The sequence below is a fragment of the Schistocerca americana genome, chromosome 5 (assembly GCF_021461395.2).
Source record: "Schistocerca americana isolate TAMUIC-IGC-003095 chromosome 5, iqSchAmer2.1, whole genome shotgun sequence".
NCBI lineage: Eukaryota > Metazoa > Arthropoda > Insecta > Orthoptera > Acrididae > Schistocerca > Schistocerca americana.
The window spans coordinates 59,916,325-59,939,217 of record NC_060123.1 but is presented as its reverse complement, the minus strand read 5'-3'; the positions used below and the strand labels follow the sequence as shown (position 1 = coordinate 59,939,217).

General features: G+C 38.4%; 1 protein-coding gene across 1 annotated transcript in view; it reads left to right on the top strand.

The window, feature by feature from the left end:
- The window catches only part of LOC124615662 (protein madd-4), a 514,315-nt gene extending 491,641 nt beyond the window's left edge, over nt 1–22,674 (top strand). The window contains exons 24-25 of the mRNA XM_047143690.1: nt 7,572–7,719; nt 21,646–22,674. Coding sequence (XP_046999646.1) covers nt 7,572–7,719; nt 21,646–21,758 — 261 coding nt within the window. The 3' untranslated portion in view covers nt 21,759–22,674. The remainder of the gene's footprint in view (nt 1–7,571; nt 7,720–21,645) is intronic.
- The last annotated feature ends 219 nt before the right edge of the window (nt 22,675–22,893 follow it).

The following is a 22,893-nucleotide window of genomic DNA, read 5'->3' as shown; positions in this document are numbered from 1 at the left end:
TTAGTATTGGAGGGCAGCGTGGAGGGTAAAAATCATAGAGGGAGACCAAGAGATGAGTACACTAAGCAGATTCAGAAGGATGTAGGTTGCGGTAGGTACTGGGAGATGAAGAGGCTTGTATAGGATAGAGTAGCATGGAGAGCTGCATCAAACCAGTCTCAGGACTGAAGACCACAAGAACAACAACCTGATTAATACATTAAAATCCAGGATCACACTGAGTGACAGATGTGTACTCCTGAATTGTTTTTAGGAGTGATCAGCAGTGCCAGGATTGGATGTGTTGGTCCAGGAAATCTGCTTTTGAAGTAGGCGATAGGATGATTATGTGTAGTGAAAGCTGAGTCGAGAATGGTGATGTATTGCTGCAAATTAGTCTTCATCTGAACAGATATGTTTGTCTTGAATGTCAAGACTGTAAGGGAGTGAATGTTTGACATAAAAAGGACGGCAACTGTCAAAAGGTGCTTTTGTTTGTTTGTAGGTTTACTGTTTTAATGGAACAGAAGTGTGTAGCTGACCCTTGATGAGATAAGGTCAGCTTCAAGGAAAGTGTTGTGAGATTCAGAATAGGACTATGTAAAATTTAATTGGGAGAATGTATTTAGTGATTCCAAAAATTTCAACAGATTAGCCTCAACATGAGTACATATGGCAAAGATGTCATTAATGTATCTAAATCAAACCAGTGGCCAAAGGCTTATCACTCCCAAAAAAGCCCCCTTCAAGTGGCCCACAAAATGTTGGCCTAGGAAGGAGCCATCCTTGCTTCCATGGCTGTATCCCTGATCTGTATGTATAACTGCTCCTCAAAGGTAAAGTAGTTGTTTGTACGTATAAAGTTGACTAGGGTGAGCAGGAAGAATGTTGTAGATCTGGAATCAGATGGGCACTGTTGAGATAATGTTCAGCAGTAGACATACAACACACCTGGTGAATATTGGCATCTAGGAAAGTGGCATCAGTAGTGACAAGTAAGATGTGTAGTGGGAGTCGAATGGGGATAGATTTCAGACAATCTAGGGAATTGTTGGTGTCTTTAATTTAGGAGGGAAGTCTTTGCACTATAGGTTACAGATTTTGATTAACCAAGGCAGTGATATGTTCAGTGGGTGTTTTGAGACAAGCAACTATGGAACAGCCAGGGTGATTGGGTTTAATCAACTTTGAACTTACAGACAATCCCTTTACCTTTAAGCAACAGACATACAAACAGATCAGTGGTATGACCACAGGAACCAGGATGGTTTTCACCTATCCTTCCTTATTTATACAGTTATTCATCAAACAGCACAACCTTTAAATAATAAAATATTGCCAGTTGGCATTTTTGTGATCTTTCCAAGCTGTTTCATTATGTAGATCATATTACTATCTCAGAAAAACACAATATTTATGGAATTGATGGTTTTATGTGCAGTTGGCTTGAATCGTACTTAAAAAAACAGAATGTAAAAAGTTGTGCAAAAAGCTGTGCTGAATAATTTAGACAATACAAAATTGTTAAGGCTTTCGTGGCCACTTGTTGACAAACTGCCTATTTTCTTCTGTCTTGGGTTCTTTGACCAATGTTCATCTGATGATTTTACTGACATTTCACCAGCATGAGTGGCTGGTATTGTCAGAGCTTCACCCTCCATCGCCGGTGGTGAACTGGAGATGATCTCATGGCCACAGACTACATGTACCTGGTGCGCCAACGTCCGAGGGCTTCTCCACGGTCATTTCTGGTGTGGTTCTCCTCTTGCTACCTGCAATGGTTGTTTGCTGCAGTACGGGAACCCAGAATCTGTTTTGTGTATTTCTACAGCTTCTCTGAACAAGCAAGTGTGATAGTGCTTCTCTACAGCCAGAACTTCCATGTCGGTGAATTTTATTACATGGTCGGTGTCACTTAGCACATGCTCTGCCACATCCAATTTCTCTACCTGCCCCAAGCTGCAGTGTCGCTTATGTTCTTTAATCCTGGTGTTGATTGATTGCCCAGTCATTCCAACATAAACTTTTCCACTCGTGCATGGTAAGCATACCACTTACCATGATTGATCATCCAGTCATTCCAACATACTGCTTACCATGCACATGTGGAAAAGTTTATGTCAGAATTACTGGACAATCAATCAACACCAGGATCAAAGTACATAAACGACACTGCAGGTTGGGGCAGGTGGAGACGTCGGCAATGGTGGAGCACACACTAAGTGAGATCGACCATAAAATAAAATTCACCGATATGGAAGTTCTGGCTGTAGAGAAGCACTATCACACTTGCTTTTTCTGAGAAGCTGTAGAAATACACAAATATGAGAATAGCTTCAACAAGAAAGAAGAATGCCTTACGGTAAATAGATCATGGGTTCCCGTACTGCAGCGAACACCCGTCGCAGGTAGCAAGAGGAGAACCGCACCAGAAATGACCTTGGAGAAGCCCTCGGATGTTGGCGTACCAGGTACACATAGTCTGCGGCCATGGGCTCGGCTCCAGTTGACCACCGGCACTGGAGGTTGAAGCTTTGACAATGCCAGACACTCATGCTGGCGAAACGTCAGTAAAATCATCAGATGAATTTCGGCCGAAGAACCTGAGACAGAAGCAAATAGGCAGTTTGCCAATTTAGACAATGTTGGAAGGGTAGAAAGTTTTGGTGACTGGGGAGAAATCACAAAGGAAGTTCCACAGGGTTCAAAGTTATGGCTGCTGCTATTCCTTATATATCTGAATGGTGTTCAACTTAACATTTGACAAGCTGAATTGGTACTTTTTGCAGACGATACTATTGTTACGGTAAACCCCATCAGAGATAAAACAACAGAAGAATTTGTAATTGATATTCTCCAAAGAATTATGAAGTGATTGTCAGAAAATGATCTCTCCCTAAATTTGTGGGTAAAAAATAACAGAAGCAATGCACAACAAATATAGTCATCCCAACAGCTGATGTAGCACCAGAACAGTAGTCGATAAATGAGCTAGAATGCTCAATATTTTTGCGAGCATATACATCGACGAAAGCTTGAACTGGAAAAAGCATATTGCTGAACCGGTCTAACAGTTGAATACAATTACTTTTGCTCTTCATCTGACTACTAATCTTGGAAACAAACAAATTAAATTCCTGACATATTTTGCATATTTACACTCAATAATGTGATATGGAATAATTTTCTGGGGTAACTCACAACTTATAAAGAAAGCACTGAATGCTCAAAAGTGAGCAGTTAGAATAATATGTGGTGTTCACCCATGGATGTCATTCAGGTACCTCTTCAATGAGCTAAGCATTTTTTAAACATTTTCTAAAAAGCCATCACAGTACATATATTCACTAATGAAATTCATCATAAATAATCCATCACAATTTAAGAAAATTAGTAATGTCCACACCTACAACTCTAGAGGGGAAAATGGTCTTAAGTAGCCATTACTGAAGCTCTCGGTGGCTCAAAAAGGAGTTCAATATGCATCAAAAAATATTTTGCTCATTTTCACAATATCAGGAAATGTCTGGCAGGTACCAATGAAAGTTTTAAATCTAATCTAAAATCATTTCTTCTGAACAATTCCTTTTATTCTATGGACAAATTTCTTTTCAATAACCACTTTCTATTCATACAACTACATTTAATACAATTTAAGTGTTTTTGCTGAAAAACACTTAAATTGTATTAAATGTAGTTGTATGAATAGAACTAAAAATAGTGTGTTCATTCATGTTAATACCAATCATGTTTACCTATCCTGTAAACTGACATGTTACACATCATTTGATAAAATTATTGTTCAAATGCTCTGTGGAACATGTAATTAACTAACTTGGAGGGGGTTTCCTGGGTTCCATAAGCCTTCAGCCCCAGGTTTGGATTAGATAAATTAATGACATCTATGGCATAAGGCTGATCTGCTGAAATTTTTGGCGTATCGAAATATGTTCTTCCAATTAAATTTCACTTGGTCCGATTGTGAATCTCATGCTACTTTCCTCAATGTTGGCCTCATCCTCACCAACAGTCAACTACACACTTCCGTTTACAGTAAACATAAAACAAACAAGAGTGCTTACATTTTGACAGTTTGCTCCATTTTTATGTCAAATGTTCCCTCCCATACAATCTTGTCATTTGAGCCCAACATTTTTGTCCAGATGCAGTCTCTTTACAGCAATACACTGCAATTATCACCTCACCCTTCACTGTACATAATTATCCCACCAGCCTGGTTCAAATGAAGATTTCCTGGAATAATATATCCAATGCTGGTACTGCTAGTTCCTCCTAAAAACAGCTTAGAAGTACACTTCTTATCATTCAGTACTATCCTGGATTTGAATGAATTAATCAACTTTTTTGGCAGAGCTATGACTTCTATCCTGGTCAGACCTCATGCTCCTTCTGCACCCACTTCCTTACCATATGGCTCCTACCCTCATGGTCAATTCCATGCAAGACTAACCCAATGGATCCTCCTACCACTACATGTACCAGCCCTGTAACTGGCTAAACATTTACTATCAAATGGAGAGTCACCTATAAAATGACACATGTTGTGTACCAGCTGTTATGTGAACACTGACCTTCTATGTTGGTATGACTACCACCAAGATATCAGATAAAGTGAATAAACATAGACAGAGGGTGTGTACTGGCAACACACAATGTTCTATTGCAGAGCATGCTCTACAGCTTGACATCGCCATGCCTGTTTCACCATATCTGACATCTGAATTCCTGCTCTTGACATCAGTTCCTCAGAGCTGTAAGGTTGGGAACTGGCATTTACAGTATCTGCTTGGTTCTTGCCACTCATCTGGCATAAATTTACGTTAATTTCTATGGTCTTACCATTTCTGTTCTGTAACTATTGCTTATCTTCATTCCCTTTTATAGTTTTCTATATCTCTTATTATCTGATCTGATGTATCCTCCACTCCCCCACCCCACCCCCGAAAAAAAGACACACACACACACCTCTACCACAGAAATGCACTTAGCTTTCCACTCTTATTAACTAATGACAATGTAGGAAGAGACAGATTGCTACTTACCTACTTACCGAAAAGAAGACATGTCAAGTTGCAGACAGGCACAATTAAAAAGACACTCATATACAGCTGTCAGCCACAGCCTTCATCAGTAAAAGAGGCACACACTCACATCATTCTCTCTCTCTCTCTCTCTCTCTCTCTCTCTCTCTCTCTCTCTCACACACACACACACACACACACACACACACACACACACACACACACAAGCAAGCAGGCAACCACACCTCGCGCCAAAATGCAACATACGTGGGATGCAAGCAGCAATCTGGAGGGACTGAGGAAGGGGAAGGCATAGTAGTGTACAGGTGGGGAGATAGAGGAATGCTGTCTGGTGGAGTGTGCAGGGACTAGATTGCCAAGAGGCACAGTATAAGGAGGTGTGGGAAAAGGACCAAAAAAGGAGAGGAGTGGGGAAAGATGGGTGGATGTGTTGGCAGAGGGCTGAAAATAAACAGGATGGGAGATGAGAATGGGAAGTAGATGACAGGGCAGAGTGGGTGGAAACTTTTGGGTGGAGGGTGTGGGAACATTATGTTACTGCAGGTTGAGGCTGGGATAATTACAGGAGTGAAGAATGTGTTGGAAATATAACTCCCATCTGTGCGATTCAGAAAAGCTGGTGGTGGAGGGAAGAATCCAGATGATACTGATATTAATGGCTGCTTCAGTACCCAAGCCATCTGTATTCTTCCCTCCACTACCAGCTTTTCTGAACTGTGCAGATGGGAGTTATCCTTACAACAAATTCTCTGCTCCGGTAATCATTCTGGACTCAACCTACGGTAACATGCTGTCCCCACACCCCCCACCCAACTGCTTCCACCTCCTCTGCCCTGTCATCTCCTCCTCATTCTCATCTCCCATCCTGTTTATTTGCAACCCTCTGCCAACACATCCGCCCATATTTCCCCACTCCTCTTCTTTTTGCTCCTTTTTTCCTCACATGCCTGCCCCACAAGTTCATGACACTGCACCTGTTAGCAGTCTAGGCCCTGCACTCTCCATCAGACAATGTTTGTCTCTCTTTCCCCAACTGTACACTGCCATCCCTTCCCCTTCCCCACCCCATCCAGATTGCTGCTTGCATCCCATGTGACGTTGCATTCTGGGCCAAGATGCTGGAGTTGGTGGTCATGTGTGGGTGAGGTGTGCTTGCTTGTGTGTGTGTGTGTGTGTGTGTGTGTGTGTGTGTGTGTGTGTGTGTGTGTCTTTTACTGATGAAGGCTGTGGCCGAAAGCCATCTGTGAGTGTCTTTTAATTGTGCCTGCCTGCACCTTGTCTTCTTTATGGTAAATAACAGTCTGTATTTTCATACATTGTTGATATTCCTATCTAGCATTTCCATTGTTTGATTTTCACTCTTACTAACTCTTGCACGATGTTTTGTTGGTAACCTTTGTGTTGCTTGTTACCCTTTCTTCAACTTTTTAGGTTCTCGGGATTTCAAATCTCAACCAGTGCACATATCTACAATCAGTCTTTCATTCTCAACCTGTCTGTTAAGTCTCCCCTGACCTGGAGTTCTGGGCAACATTTCCATAACTGTTCCCATTTCCTAAACCTCACCAATCCTTTTCCTTCATCCCTTTTCCTTTCCATTCAACTCTTCTGCCAGTAGAAGGCACCATTGTCTCTGTAAACTTGTGAATTTCCATAGCTTTTATATGTCATCATTGATAAAATCTGCTTCAGGTGTAAAGATTTTTATACTTATTTTAAAAAAGTAAAGCACAACCTATGTCCTATATACAGGTGCATATTAAACTGTGAGTCCAAAAATGATGCATAACCAAGGATAATATAGATTAAACTATGTTAAAATAATGTATCCCTGGTATGTAGCATGAAACAGGATATCCTCTTTGATTCTGGACCTGCCAGAAAGCCTCTCACAGAGGAGGATAATGGTCTGGACTAAAGGTGTGCCATACATGTATCCACATGGTAAAAGGCTGTCATTCAAACATAGTGCTGCATACACATCCATCAAACTTGTAATGAGCGCAAGCCAAAGTTGGAGTCATCATTTATGGACTCACATTTTAATGTGCACCTGAAGATGGGACACAGGTCCTGAAATTGGGCTGTGCTTTCCTTTTCAGAAATAAATAGAAATAATTTTACAACTGTAACAGATTTTATCTTTTATTATGTGTGTTTTCCTGTGCTACTGCTTGGTGTACAGATGTTTTATCTGCCCAATACATTTTACTTTTTTTTAGTACAATAAACAAATCTCACATTGGTTAATTCAGCTCTACACATCTTCAACACTGACCACTGTAAGATCACCACTGGATGCAGTAAGATATACATATATCCAAGAAAATAGCCATAATACATATGCAGAATGGTAGCTATACTACAATGAAGCTGGGATTAATCACAAAATCTTACTTTCTGGATGACCAAGCATATGATACTGTTAGTCAGTGCCCCCAGCAAATGTTCTGTCTCCACAGCCTAACAGCTTTTTTCTGTGTGAACAATGATCTGATTAAAAATATTTTTATGCTGTGGCACTTGTAGTGTACTGCACCATGTGAGATGCAAGGTATAAAATATCGCATTCTGCAGTGTGTGTGGTATGGAACTAAGAAACCAGCAGGCAATGCATGCCGTGAACAGCCTCGACCACCAGTCATGAAAGTTTGCATGGGACCTCCTTGTGCTCAAGGTAAGAAAAGTAAAAGAAAAGAAACTGGTTTAAAATAATTTTTCATTGCTTTAACATCAGCATTTTATCACATATTAGATCTTAATTATTTACTAATATGTATCTATTACAGGTTGGTTAGTTCTACCAGGAATAGCTAATTGAAATTTTTATAATAATAATAATAGTGGTATATAGTAAGTACTGATAGTTAAATAAGAGAGAGAGAGAGAGAGAGAGAGAGAGAGAGAGTTTAAGGTACAGCTTTGGAATTCAGAGATTTGAATTCAGCTCTACTATACAAAGGAGGATCAAATGTGAAAGATGCACAAAGCTAAATATAAAATTCTTGTTTGTATATAGCCTCCCCTTTTGCAAGTACATTCCCTCCATAAAGCGGAAATTTCTTGGTTCTGTTCATAAGAAAGATTCCAGATTCCCTCAACAATTTTGTATTGCTGATAAAGCTAATTTTCCATTATGTACCACCCTACTGGAAACTTCTTAAGATAGTCACATACTTGATTTATTTATTTATTATTGGTCCTGTAGATAATACAATTTTACAGTAAAGCACATCATAATATAGGACAAGTCAATTTGAAAATTATGTTAAGACTGTGTATGATGAATGATGAGAGATGACGGTAGTGGTACATAACTCACATAGCAGAATACATATAGGATATATAGACAAAATATAAAAAAAGGTGGTGTGTGATGAGAGATGGCAGTGGTGGTACATACTACACAGTGCAGAATACATATGAGATATACAGGCAGAATATGTATATCATACAATAATTAAATTTTCTTACTAAGTAGAAATACCTGCAAGTGAATAAACAGCTTATTACAAGTAATTAAAATTTTGTTTCAAGAAATTCATGTACAGAATAGAAACAGTGATTTAGCAGTAATTCCTTTAATTTAATTCTCATTATTTTTGGTTTTTGCTTGTTTTTATGTCTTTTGGGACGTGGTCGTATATTTTAATGCCCATACACTTAACCCAATTTGCATATAATTTTGTGTTGTGAGCTATAATTTGTAACTGGGTTTTGTTTCTGGTGTCATGTGTGTGGCAGTCTGCATTTCTGTGGAGGGATTCCAAGTGCTGTACTACAGAATAGAAACAGTGATTTAGCAGTAATTCCTTTAATTTAATTCTCATTATTTTTGGGTTTTTGCTTGTTTTTATGTCTTTTGGGATGTGGTCGTATATTTTAATGCCCATACACTTAACCCCATTCGCATATAATTTTGTGTTGTGAGCTATAATTTGTAACTGGGTTTTGTTTCTGGTGTCATGTGTGTGGCAGTCTGCATTTCTGTGGAGGGATTCCAAGTGCTGTACTGTATTACTTTGGATACTTCTAATACATTCGACATTTTTGTGAGCTTTACTTAGGATGTTGGTGACACTCTAATAATACAAGCATTTTTGTATGTTATACCCACTGATTAGTATACTAATAATTGTTATAGCTCACTTCACAGCCTTGGTCAATGTTATTCCTCTTATTCTTTCCAGCCTCAGCAAGATTCACTAGTTGAGATTTTAGAGAAATGTTCTCTTTATATTTATTACACTGTCATATGTGGGAATGTTGCTTTCCCTTATTACCAAATCTGTTGATAACTAAAACTGAATAAATATTGCAGCAACTCTGCTACTCTGATCTTTATGATAACTGTAGCTGCTACAAAATATGGAATCCAATTTCATTGTAGCATTTGCTGCAGTCTGCACTATTTTTAAAACTCTGTGTGAATGTTTTGTGTCTCTTCTCAGAAAGATTTTTAGTGATTTTTCCATACTTCTCTTTCTATTTATATTTCTCTCCTTGCTGCTCATTGTGTTCCTTGTTTGGAAAGTTGTAAGTCAACACTTTTTTTTCATGCCACACATCAAGTGTCAAATGTAAGTAGAGCATTTGGTTTAAATTGTCTATCTGTTTGCTTTCCATGTCTTTGAAGAGTTATGATTGAAGGAAAAGTGCCGGCCGGGGTGATTGAGCGGTTCTAGGCGCTACAGTCTGGAACCACGTGACCGCTACGGTCGCAGGTTCAAATCCTGCCTCAGGCATGGATGTGTGTGATGTCCTTAGGTTAGTTAGGTTTAAGTAGTTCTAAGTTCTAGGGGACTGATGACCTCAGAAGTTAAGTCCCATAGTACTCAGAGCCATTTTTTGAAGGAAAGGTAGAGAGTGAAACTAAGTGTTGCTGCATGACATTTTTCTCTCAGATGATGCTTAGACAGATACCAAGCTTGACAGACAAATAACCATCAACAGTGTCGCATACCGTCAGTCTGTAAGACAAAGTTTTGGAATCTGAACTAGGACGATCTACCCAACTACGTCTCTAATCGATTTTGCTAAATACTGGCAGTGAAAAATTTTTCACTACCAAAATTCAATCTGTCCACCTCTGATTTGATTCTAGCTTCACAAGCACATGTTAGCAGCTTCAGTTACAGAGGCATGTGTAAGAACATAATTACTACAGAATTTTACTCAGAATAATAAAGCACATTGCCTATATTATATAGTGCCCTTCCTGGAGAATATCTTAAAGCACATGCTCTGACTGCAGAATATTTGAATGGACATGCATACACACACTTCTCATAGTTCTTTGATTGTATTTTTCAGCCTCAGGCCACACAAATAGCATCATCGAAGGTTTTGTCTCTGTAATAGGTAATAATCAGATTATTTGAATACATTACATAGTTACTCATCAACTGAATGGGCCAGAATACAAAGTAACTTGTCAACTGAACAGGCTAGGATAGGCACTCATAATATAAAATTTCATTGGAAATTGGTCACTTTTATCACCTTAGGCAGTATGCCTAGCCTAGTCAGTATATGCTCTTTTTTGACCTTAAAACTGCAAATATGTGGCTGATAGCAGTGACATGTATTTAAAGTGTAAGGGCCATTCTTTTACATTTAAACATTGGCAGAATTACTTTAAATGCAAACTTTTGGGTTGGGCTTTACCATGACTGTTATTGACATTAAATGAAACAACAAGTTTACCGTTACCAGTCACTGTTCATTTATCTCCATGACACATTTCAAAGGTTTAAAACTCCATCCTCAGATGGATTTACATTTGTTATTATGACATTAGTGCATGTGTTGCATTACGAATTTTTGGAGGAACTTGTGGCTCTGTCTAGTGGAGAAACAATACACTATTTCAGAACATGGTTTTGGGTTTCTTGTGACAAAAAACTGAACATATATCTAACAGTAAAAGTAAAATAAGTAAAATATAGTTTCTTTCTTTCTTGAAGTCATTGTCCCACTTCAAAGCGGGGGCAGAGGGTGGCCGGATGCCCTTCCTGCCGCCACCCCAATCCCCCGGGATGGAGTTAGTGTACCCCAGCTGTCTGCGTCTAGTGTAAGCCATGGAATAGTACAAACGTTTTCAAATGTCTGCGAGACATGTAACTGAGGCAGAACGTGGGCACCAGCCTGGTATTCACCTAGCGAGATGTGGAAAAACGCTTAAAAACCACATCCAGGCTGGCCAGCATACCAGCCCTCATCGTTAATCCGCCAGGTGGATTCGATCTGGGCCAGCGCGCCTACTGGAGTCCAAGAAGCAGCACATTAGTGCTCTCAGCTACCCTGGCAGGTCAAAATAAGTAAAATAGAGTACCTAACTATTTTACTTATTTTATTTTTGCCGTTAGATATATGCTTACTTTTTTGTCAGAACAAACCCAAAACCACGTTCTGAAATTGTGTTTTATTTCTCCACTAGACAGTGCCACAAGTTCCTCCAAAAAATCATAGCACAATACACACACAAATGTCATACTAAAAAATGTAAATCTGCCTGATGATGGCGGTTTAAATCTTTGAAACGCGTTTGGAGATAAATAAACAGTGGCTGGTAACATTAAACCTGTTGTTTCATTTAATTTGCAGATTTAACAAAGTTGAATGAATGCAGTAACAGCTGCAGATTTTTATTGAAAGTATATAAGTTGTTGTTTTGATTCAGTAGTCATTTAACTATGAATGAAAGAAAACAACAATGACTTCAAACATTATGGCTCCCGCCAGTTGCAAAGTATTTTAATTTTTTGTACCTAAAAGGATCTACAGATACTCATCAGGAGCTACACCTAGTTTATAAGTGTACAGTAATGAGTGAAGAAAAAGTTAGAAAATGGTGCCAAAGACTTTAAAAGTGGCCATAGAACTGTGTGAAATGGAGAAATCAGTGGCAGGCCTATTATTCAGAACTTTGAAATTGTACAGCAAGTGAACCAAGAATTGTAATCTGAACAATTATTGGCAGTCATTGCTCTGGCTGATGACTCCTTTCATGTTGGATCACCACTATTTGTACCATTTTGCAGCAAAGCTTGGATACCAGCTGCAAAATAAGTAGTGTACAACATTGGTATGAGTATCAACCAATATAAAGAGCAGAGTATGTCAAAGGCATGAGTGTTTTGGATCATTATTGACAAGATGGAAATGATTTTTTTCTTTGCATTGTTAAGAGTGATGAGACAAGAGTATCCTACATGAACTGAAAATCATACAAACAGTCAGTGCAATTCAACTTCTTCAAAACTACCATTGTCAGCTGCTTCAATGCCCAAACAGAAGATGCTTGCCTGTGCAGAGAGGTTGAAGAAGCTAATGTAATGTTACAAAAAGTGCTTCAATGTGAATGGTTATTACATGGAAAAGTGAAGTAGTTCAGTGGGAAACTAAACTTGTCAGTAAAAGCTTTTTTATAATTCTCTCTCTCTCTCTCTCTGTCCAATTTTGAAAAGAGAATGAAAGTGGTGGTGATGGTGATGGAAGTGGAAGAATTAGTAACAGCATTGGTTTTATTTTGTTACAGTAGTAGTAGTAGTAGTAGTAGTAGTAGTAGTAGTTGTTGTTGTTGTTGTTGTTGTTGTAGCTTTGGTTGTAGTGGTTGTTGTTGGTAAGTGTATAGTTTGAATTGTTTGTCTTAAGAGCGTTTTAAGATAACTAGGAATACACAAGATTGCATTACAGAATTGGATTTATATGGATATACGTACCTACACACAAGTAAACGTACTACTTACAGAAACAAAACATCAGATATTTAATATATATGCTCCCTGTAATGGAAATTTGTTACATGTATTGTACATGTTCTAATTACTTGCAAATAATATGTAGTACCCTTTCATATTTGCACTACTGTCAGTGCAGTAGTAGGGAAACCAGTAATGTGTGGGGATGAAATTTATCTGTGATCTTTATCTTACTATATAGTCATATCATCTGTTGTATGAATGACAAAATAATACCTGCTCCTGAACTGTTTATTATAGTACTAAAATTTTTTTCTTTTTTTGTTGTTTCTATTGCAGTTTGGTTTCTCCGTAATCCTTGAGAACAAAAAAATTTTTTTTTGTAACTCAAGTAAAGAAACGTATAATTTTAACTACAAGAAAAAAGGATAGTAACTATATCTTTCATCCAAATGATGCCTTTGACAAAGCCTTCAATGACATTGGGATATTTTCAAAGAAACCATTTTTCCTCATCCTTGTAACAGGTGGATCCACCTCATACTGGGGCCTGAATGACCTCCCCCTTCTTTCTAACCCTCTCCAAACTAATCTCCATTCCTCGCTGAGAAAGAAAGTATCAGTTGCAAAAGCTAGGGTAGGCTTTTGTACTTTTGTCTATGTCTTGTCAGCAATACTTTTGCCTCCTGATGGTAAGCACTGCCCTTCCTTTCTGTCTCATAAGTTTATTCTTTTCTCAAGTGAGTTTTTCTTTGATGTGATTATTAGGAAACCAGTATTTACTTTTAAGTGCAATATTGAATCATACCATTTTTGCCATTGTGAATACCATTTCTTCCAGTATTTCAGTGGCCTGAACTAGTTCACCAACTACATCTGTAACATAAATTAATATACCATAATACACTACCATTTGTAAAAAGTGCAACAGCAGGAAGAATACACATGACTGAAACATCCTTCATAGCACACTGTAGTTACATGACAGTTCAGAAAATGATTACAGTTTCAAAACTGTGCATGCACTCTGAGAGTTCAGTATTTTGCTTAGTCCTAGCTTGTTACAGTTGAAGTATAAATTTTACAGTGTGGAATGTAAACTGACCTGATATGTCTCTAGGAAGTTTTTCACCATATTGTTTGCATATGGGACCACAGAGCATCAAAACTAACAACCATGACCCAGACATGTTAGGTGACTGACATTATCAGGTGAATCTGTAGGCCATGTAAGCAGTGCTACTTGTCGCTCTTTAACGAAAGCTTGGACATTCATTTCTACTTGTGATTGTGAATTTTTGCACTGAAACATGGAGTTGCCTAAAGAAAGAGAAGTACTACAGGCTCATATACTGTCCTGATGTAGTGGCTGATGTGGTTACTCTCAATACATAGGAGTTGAAACTGAATGTAGCATCCCATGGCACCCCAAAAAAATCACACTTGGTGTTTGTCTGCTGTGCTGCTCAACAATGTGGGCTCCCAGATTGTAGCAACAAGTTGCAGTGGCACTCATTTGAAAACACCAAATTTTTGCCCTTCAGAATGACAATAATGATATTCACATGCCCATTGTTGTCTGAGGAATTTCTAATCTGTGAACACTGGAAGCTAATGCAATTGCATGAATGCCACCAGCCCACTCCAATGTAGACTGCATCAGACCACTAATGCAGATAGGTACATACTACTGCAGTGCTCCATTGTCAAATAAACACTGTTGACAAAGTTATGAGGCCTTTTGTGACATTGCTGATAAGGTGGCAGTTATCTCATGCAATGGCAACAATGTGTGGTCCAGTAACTGCTTGTCACTGTGTGTCATTCTCTTCTACCTACTGATTCCACACGTACACCACTGTTACAGAAACAAATCCTGCATGAACCAAAATGTCATACAATAACATTTCTACTTCCCAGAGACCAATAATTTGTTTCATTTGAGCTCACTCATACTAATACTGTGCCCTTTTGTACTGAATGGCTCTTTACTGACTTAGCTTGGTGCAACAATGTCCTTTTTAGATACACAAGAGAGAGCATAGCTAGTCCTTCATATATTCCTGATACCTCTGCAATATTGTTGATACACTCTTCTACACATTCTTCACATTTGAATTCATTCAAAACATTCTTTTTGGCTGTTGAAATTTTTACACGTATTATTTTGTTGTCTGTTACGTGTGAACGTACAGTGCAGATCAGGTACTAGTGTTACTTAAGAATGTATAGAAACTGGTAACTTGATCAGTAGTGAAAATGTCTCATGCCTAGACAAAAAATAGACAAAGTGTCCCAAATTTGCAGGGTTAAAATTATGTGGATGGTTGTTGTTGTGGTCTTCAGTCCTGAGACTGGTTTGATGCAGCTCTCCATGCTACTCTATCCTGTGCAAGCTTCTTCATCTCCCAGTACCTACTGCAGCCTACATCCTTCTGAATCTGCTTAGTGTATTCATCTCTTGGTCTCCCTCTATGATTTTTGCCCTCCACACTGCCCTCCAATGCTAAGTTTGTGATCCCTTCATGCCTCAAAACATGTCCTACCAACCGATCCCTTCTTCTAGTCAAGTTGTACCACAAACTTCTCTTCTCCCCAATCCTATTCAACACCTCCTCATTAGTTATGTGATCTACCCATCTAATCTTCAGCATTCTTCTGTAGCACCACATTTCGAAAGCTTCTATTCTCTTCTTGTCCAAACTAGTTATCGTCCACGTTTCACTTCCATACATGGCTACACTCCATACAAATACTTTCAGAAACGACTTCCTGACACTTAAGTCTACACTCGACGTTAACAAATTTCTCTTCTGCAGAAACGATTTCCTTGCCATTGCCAGTCTACATTTTATATCCTCTCTACTTCGACCATCATCAGTTATTTTACTCCCTAAATAGCAAAACTCCTTTACTACTTTAAGTGTCTCATTTCCTAATCTAATTCCCTCAGCATCACCTGATTTAATTTGACTACATTCCATTATCCTCGTTTTGCTTTTGTTGATGTTCATCTTATATCCTCCTTTCAAGACACTGTCCATTCCGTTCAACTGCTCTTCCAAGTCCTTTGCTGTCTCTGACAGAATTACAATGTCATCGGCGAACCTTAAAGTTTTTACTGCTTCTCCATGAATTTTAATACCTACTCCGAATTTTTCTTTTGCTTCCTTTACTGCTTGCTCAATATACAGATTGAATAACATCGGGGAGAGGCTACAACCCTGTCTCACTCCTTTCCCAGCCACTGCTTCCCTTTCATGCCCCTCGACTCTTATAACTGCCATCTGGTTTCTGTACAAATTGTAAATAGCCTTTCACTCCCTGTATTTTACCCCTACCACCTTCACAATTTGAAAGAGAGTTTTCCAGTCAACATTGTCAAAAGCTTTCTCTAAGTCTACAAATGCTAGAAACGTAGGTTTGCCTTTCCTTAATCTTTCTTCTAAGATAAGTCGTAAGGTTAGTACTGCCTCACGTGTTCCAACATTTCTGCGGAATCCAAATTGATCTTTCCCGAGGTCCGCTTCTACCAGTTTTTCCATTCGTCTGTAAAGAATTCGCGTTAGTATTTTGCAGCTGTGACTTATTAAACTGATAGTTCGGTCATTTTCACATCTGTCAACACCTGCTTTCTTTGGGATTGGAATTATTATATTCTTCTTGAAGTCTGAGGGTATTTCGCCTGTCTCATACATTTTGCTCACCAGATGGTAGAGTTTTGTCATGACTGGCTCTCCCAAGGCCATCAGTAGTTCTAATGGAATGTTGTCTACTCCCGGGGCCTTGTTTCAACTCAGGTCTTTCAGTGCTCTGTCAAACTCTTAATGCAGTATCTTATCTCCCATTTCGTCTTCATCTACATCCTCTTCCATTTCCATAATATTGTCCTCAAGCACATCGCCCTTGTATAGACCCTCTATATACTCCTTCCACCTTTCTGCCTTCCCTTCTTTGCTTAGAACTGGGTTTCCGTCTGAGTTCTTGATATTCATACAAGTGGTTCTCTTCTCTCCAAAGGTCTCTTTAATTTTCCTGTAGGCAGTATCTATCTTACCGCTAGTGAGACAAGCCTCTACATCCTTACATTTGTCCTCTAGCCATCCCTGCTTAGCCATTTTGCACTTCCTGTCGATCTCATTTTTGAGACGTTTGTATTCCTTTTTGCCTGCTTCATTTACTGCATTTTTATATTTTCTCCTTTCATCAATTAAATTCAATATTTCTTCTGTTACCCAAGGATTTCTATTAGCCCTTGTCTTTTTACCTACTTGATCGTCTGCTGCCTTCACTACTTCATCCCTCAGAGCTACCCATTCTTCTTCTACTGTATTTCTTTCCCCCACTCCTGTCAATTGTTCCCTTATGCTCTCCCTGAAACTCTCTACAACCTCTGGTTCTTTCAGTTTATCCAGGTCCCAACTCCTTAAATTCCCACCTTTTTGCAGTTTCTTCAGATTCAATCTGCAGTGCATAACAAATAGATTGTGCTCAGAATCCACATCTGCCCCTGGAAATGTCTTACAATTTAAAACCTGGTTCCTAAATCTCTGTCTTACCATTATATAATCTATCTGATACCTTTTAGTATCTCCAGGATTCTTCCAGGTATACAACCTTCTTTTATGATTCTTGAACCAAGTGTTAGCTATGATTAAGTCATGTTCTGTGCAAAATTCTACAAGGCGGCTTCCTCTTTCATTTCTTCCCCCCAATCCATATTCACCTACTATGTTTCCTTCTCTCCCTTTTCCTATTGACGAATTCCAGTCACCCATGACTATTAAATTTTCGTCTCCCTTCACTACCTGAATAATTTCTTTTATCTCGTCATACATTTCATCTATTTCTTCCTCATCTGCAGAGCTAGTTGGCATATAAACTTGTACTACTGTAGTAGGCATGGGCTTTGTGTCTATCTTGGCCACAATAAAGCGTTCACTATGCTGTTTGTAGTAGCTAACCCGCACTCCTATTTTTTTTCTTCATTATTAAACCTACTCCTGCATTACCCCTATTTGATTTTGTATTTATAACCCTGTATTCACCTGACCAAAAGTCTTGTTCCTCCTGCCACCGAACTTCACTAATTCCCACTATATCTAACTTTAACCTATCCATTTCCCTTTTTAAATTTTCTAACCCACCTGCCCGATTAAGGGATCTGACATTCCACGCTCCGATCCGTAGAACGCCAGTTTTCTTTCTCCTGATAACGACGTCCTCTTGAGTAGTCCCCACCCGGAGATCCGAATGGGGGACTATTTTACCTCCAGAATATTTTACCCAAGAGGACGCCATCATCATTTAATCATACAGTAAAGCTGCATTTCCTCGGGAAAAATTACGGCTGTAGTTTCCCCTTGCTTTCAGCCGTTCGCAGTACCAGCACAGCAAGGACGTTTTGGTTAATGTTACAAGGCCAGATCAGTCCATCATCCAGACTGTTGCCCCTGCAACTACTGAAAAGGCTGCTGCCCCTCTTCAGGAACCACATGTTTGTCTGGCCTCTCAACAGGTACCCCTCCGTTGTGGTTGCACCTACGGTACGGCCATCAGTATCGCTGAGGCACGCAAGCCTCCCCACCAACGGCAAGGTCCATGGTTCCTGGGGGGATGTGGATGGTAGTTCCTATGTGGATGGTAGAGGAAGTAAACTGCGTCCTTTGATGCAGGAAACAAATAATAATAAATGAAAATCCAAGTTTTTATCAGAAAGAAACAATTTATTCCTTGTAGCAGCAACATTAGCTTATAGCAGTTGTTCAAAAAGATAACCAAAGTTCAGCACTGCAATTTTGCACTACATTATTCATTGACATAATTAAGCTGTTGTTTGTGATATGCCTGTAACTGCTGTTTCATCCGTATTCTCCACTCCGTGTTCTTCGAAGTATGCATTTCAAGGACGAGATGACGGGGGCTTATTGATGAATCTTATCCCATATGATCCAACACTTTTTCATCAAATTACATTGTGCAAACAATTCATTTAAAACGAACTGACACAGTTCTCTATACCTTTTACAACCTGGTTTCTTTCCCACGCTGAAAAATTTGATACTTAGAAGTGAAACATTTTCTTGTACCTTCAGTTGGCTCTCTGGGCTTTACACTCAGCTACACCATATGTTAATTGCATACCGGCAACTACTTGTGTCCAATAATAGTCCATCTTTGCCTACCAGACATGAACTGTAAAAGATCATTAACCACAATGTACACACATCACAGATGACGGTGTTCTATTTTTCAAGGTAGCACCTCTAATGTCATCAGTCTTTTAACTGGTTTGATGCAGCTCACCATGAATTTCTCTCCTGCACTGACCTCTTTGAGTAGCACTTTCATCCCCATATCCTCAATTGTTTGTTGGAGGTATTCCAATCTCTGTCTTTCCCTATGGTTTTTACACTCTAGAGCTCTGTATAGTACCATGGAGGTTACTCCCTGATGTCCAAACATATGTCCTATCACCCTATCCCTTCTTCTTGTCAGTGTTTGTCATATGTTTCTTTCTCCATCAGTTATTAGGAGAACCACATCATTCCCTATCTTATCTGTTCAGCTAATTTTCAACCTTCTTCTGTAACACAATATCTCAAATGCTTTCGTTATGTTGTGTTTCAGTTTTCCTGCAGTCTGTAATTCGCTACCATACTATGCTGTGTTTGAAATGTGCATTTTCAGAAATTTCCTCCTCAAATTTTATTCACTATGAAACATAAACAGTTTACAAACATTAACTTCACAGTGTAGCATGCCACCACTTTCTAGCAACATTTGTTGAAGTGATTTATATTTGACACTGTTTGGCTTTCTTAAAATGGAAAGGTGGCAGACACAAATTTGAAATAAAATGTTTACTTATCTGCTTCATCAGCAACTTCATAGTCTTTTCTAAATTCCTCTGTCCTCATTCCCAAGTGTTAGAAGGATTCAGGCAAATGTAGATAGTAGGCTCAAAGATTATATAGAAAATCAGAGTTCAAATTGTAAGCATCTTACATTTATTAAATTTGCCAGTACAACTTTCATTATTTACAAAAACTTTTATAAACAAATATCTTATTACTGTTATCAAACAATATCATCCACAAGGTCTCACTAAACTGCATATGGCAAGAGCTCTCCCAAAGAACTTCTCACAACAATATCTCTCTTAGAACAAACTTACATAGTAATGTGCATAGCACTGATGGCCCCAAAACAAAGAAAAGCAATAAAAAATAGGAATTTTTACAGTTTTTATAACCAAATTCTTCTAGCACACTTATAATTGTTTTTTATTTTTAAATTAGGATTCTGCAACTCTTCTTCAGGTAAGTAATTTGACCATTACTGACAGCATATTTGCACATGTCCGTGTAGGTAATGTATTTCAATAAAAATGTGAAAAATTAAAATTGGTATCAGTTACTGTTTTAATCATGCTAAAATGATGCACACATCTTGGAAACAAAAAATAAGTGTTTTCATATAAATCTGCCAAAATTATACATCCACTACACAGTATTGAAAAATATATGAAATATTCGTTACCTTGTCACTTGAAAATTATATTGTTCGGTACTGCATGTCTTGAGTATCAGCCCTGAACTTTACAACATTCTCAACAGCATTACAACAGACACTGCTTACTGGCTGAAGTTTTCATTTTCTATCATTGTTTTCTTTTGTCAAAATACTAATGTGTACAATCTTGAAATGAAAGTTTTGGGTGTTCTGCATAATGTTTTCACCTGTTTACCAGATTTTTCAGCAACAGGAATCTTTTTTATTTCAATCTGCATTCATGACTTTCATTATTGGCCACCATCTTTAACTCACAAGGAGGGCAGGGGTGGTCAAACACTTTTATGGCAGCATACACTGCTACTCTGGTACCAAGCGCCGTGGGTTTTGAATCCGTGTCAGGCGGCATGGAACTCAATGACCACTAGAGGTCTCTGCAGCAGTTGCACCATAAGCCGTGGCTGTGCGCGCTCCTGGCCCCAAGTCTAACGTGAGGATGCCATTGTGGAGCACGTCGTGCCAGCAGCCAATGGCGGCAAACCCTGTCATGTATTTAGGCGGCTGCCTCTCACTCAGCAAGGCAGTCTGGTATTCGTATTGAGCTGGTTGATATCTCACTTACAGACATCGTGTTTATGTTGCATGTGCTTACTTCCCATTTACGAGTGGATGTTGTTTGATTTCATGAGGTTATCTCTCGTGACCCCATTGCTTAATACTTTGTTGTTGACCTTGGTCTTTTGCTCGGTTGTCTATCGTCATGCTTGTCCTTCTATTCCCGTTCATCCATCTTGTTTGTTCACGGGCCACTCCTGTTCAGCCCTGCTGCATTTTTGTTAGCGGCAACCCTGCGGCCATTCCTGTTGCGGTTACATCAGCTACTTTCTGCGTAAGAGAAAGGTCAAGATGTATATAGTGGAGGCTATTTCTGTGTCTGTGAGTTGAATTGCCTCAGAAAATTATTCCATCTTATATCAATGTATAGAAGCATACAAAATAAACTAATTTTCTGATGTTTCCATCACCAAAATCATAATTACACATAGAGCAAATGTTGCTGAATGAAAGCACTTGAGAAGAGCTAGTCTATGTGATTGCTAGTTGAAATTCTGATCAAAATGAACATGCAGGGTTTTTTAACAATCAGTTTTACATGTTTCCTTTCCCCTGCACTGTACTGTTATTGACGATGACACATTGTGCCTTCATTGAGTGAGCCGAACTACTCTATGTTATCCAAAGTTAAATGTTACTCCATTTACCAAGAACATCTGAATATTTCATTTATTGCTCCTTCTCTTGTACCATGTTATATAACTTAATCTGTCTCTTTTTCAAGTTATTGTGACATTAAGATTTAACGAGTTTCTATTGTCTCTTTACAGTGTTAGAATGCAAGGATCAGTCAAAATACTGTCAGATAGTGAGAACCATGAAAGTGTGTGGTATGTACCAATACCAGTATCAGTGTTGTCAGTCCTGCCGCAGTAAAGGTTAATCTGGCAGATTCAGTCAACTGTTTCTGCAAGAAGAGGGAAAACATCTGTGTATCACTAAAGTTAAACAAAAGCAAGATACAGACTGCGTACTACACAGTGATGATATTCCTCTTTGAAAGATGTAAATATTCTTGGGCATTGGTAGTAGTGATGTGGTCTCAGAATTCTGTGTGTGATTTTTTTTTTTAACAGTGTGCTAATGTTCTGCTTTTACCTTCATATGAAACACCATACTTTTGTGCTATGTTTATACCAACATGTTTACACATGGCTACATTTCCTCTGTATAAATGATCAAAACTTGTAATATTTCCATGTGAACTTTAGTTGTGGACATTGGAATATGTGCTATAGCGTGTGAAAATTTACCACAGTCCAAGTGAAAACATTTCACAAACAGTAATGACTTCACCTGAGAGTGTCTTACATTGGCAAAATCAGTGATGTCAGCAAAATAAAGGAAAAGCTGGCTCTTAAACTGTTGCCAATATATTTGTTTTAATATGCCCATCTTAAATTTTCATATAGCTACACAAGTTGAAATTCTTGTTCCACATTCCAAAGAATTTATATTTATAAGTGTAAATAAAATATCAAGAAAATAATGAACATTGAGACTGTCAGATTAATGAAGATAAAACTAAATGTGTGAAGTGCAGTGGATTCTATATTTCCTATTTACATAATAAATCTGAAGTATCTCTTCAGAAAATTGCTATTGTGCTGTCTAACTGATTTTATGCTTTGCATGAGGAAAAAACTAATCCCAGAGTAAATATGGGGCCATCGTTCATTTTTGTACACCAAAGGGAAGATTAAAAATGCAGAGTTTGTTATCATAGAAACTTCTGATTTAGGACATATTCCAGAATAGTCATAAGTATCTGAGTTACTGTAAATATTGATATTGGAATAATTCCTTTGATACTGTTGTAATCTTAATAAAGTTTAATTGGTCATATGTAATTTTGCAAGTAATTCAAAGAATCATTCTCAAAATATTCTGGTATCCACATCTAATTACTTGAAAAAATTGTGGGAAGAACATAAATGCAGCCTAATTGCAACATAAATAGTTGTTGTTATGCAATATTACTGTTGATTATAGTGCAGATCAGTTTATGTGTCGTTATT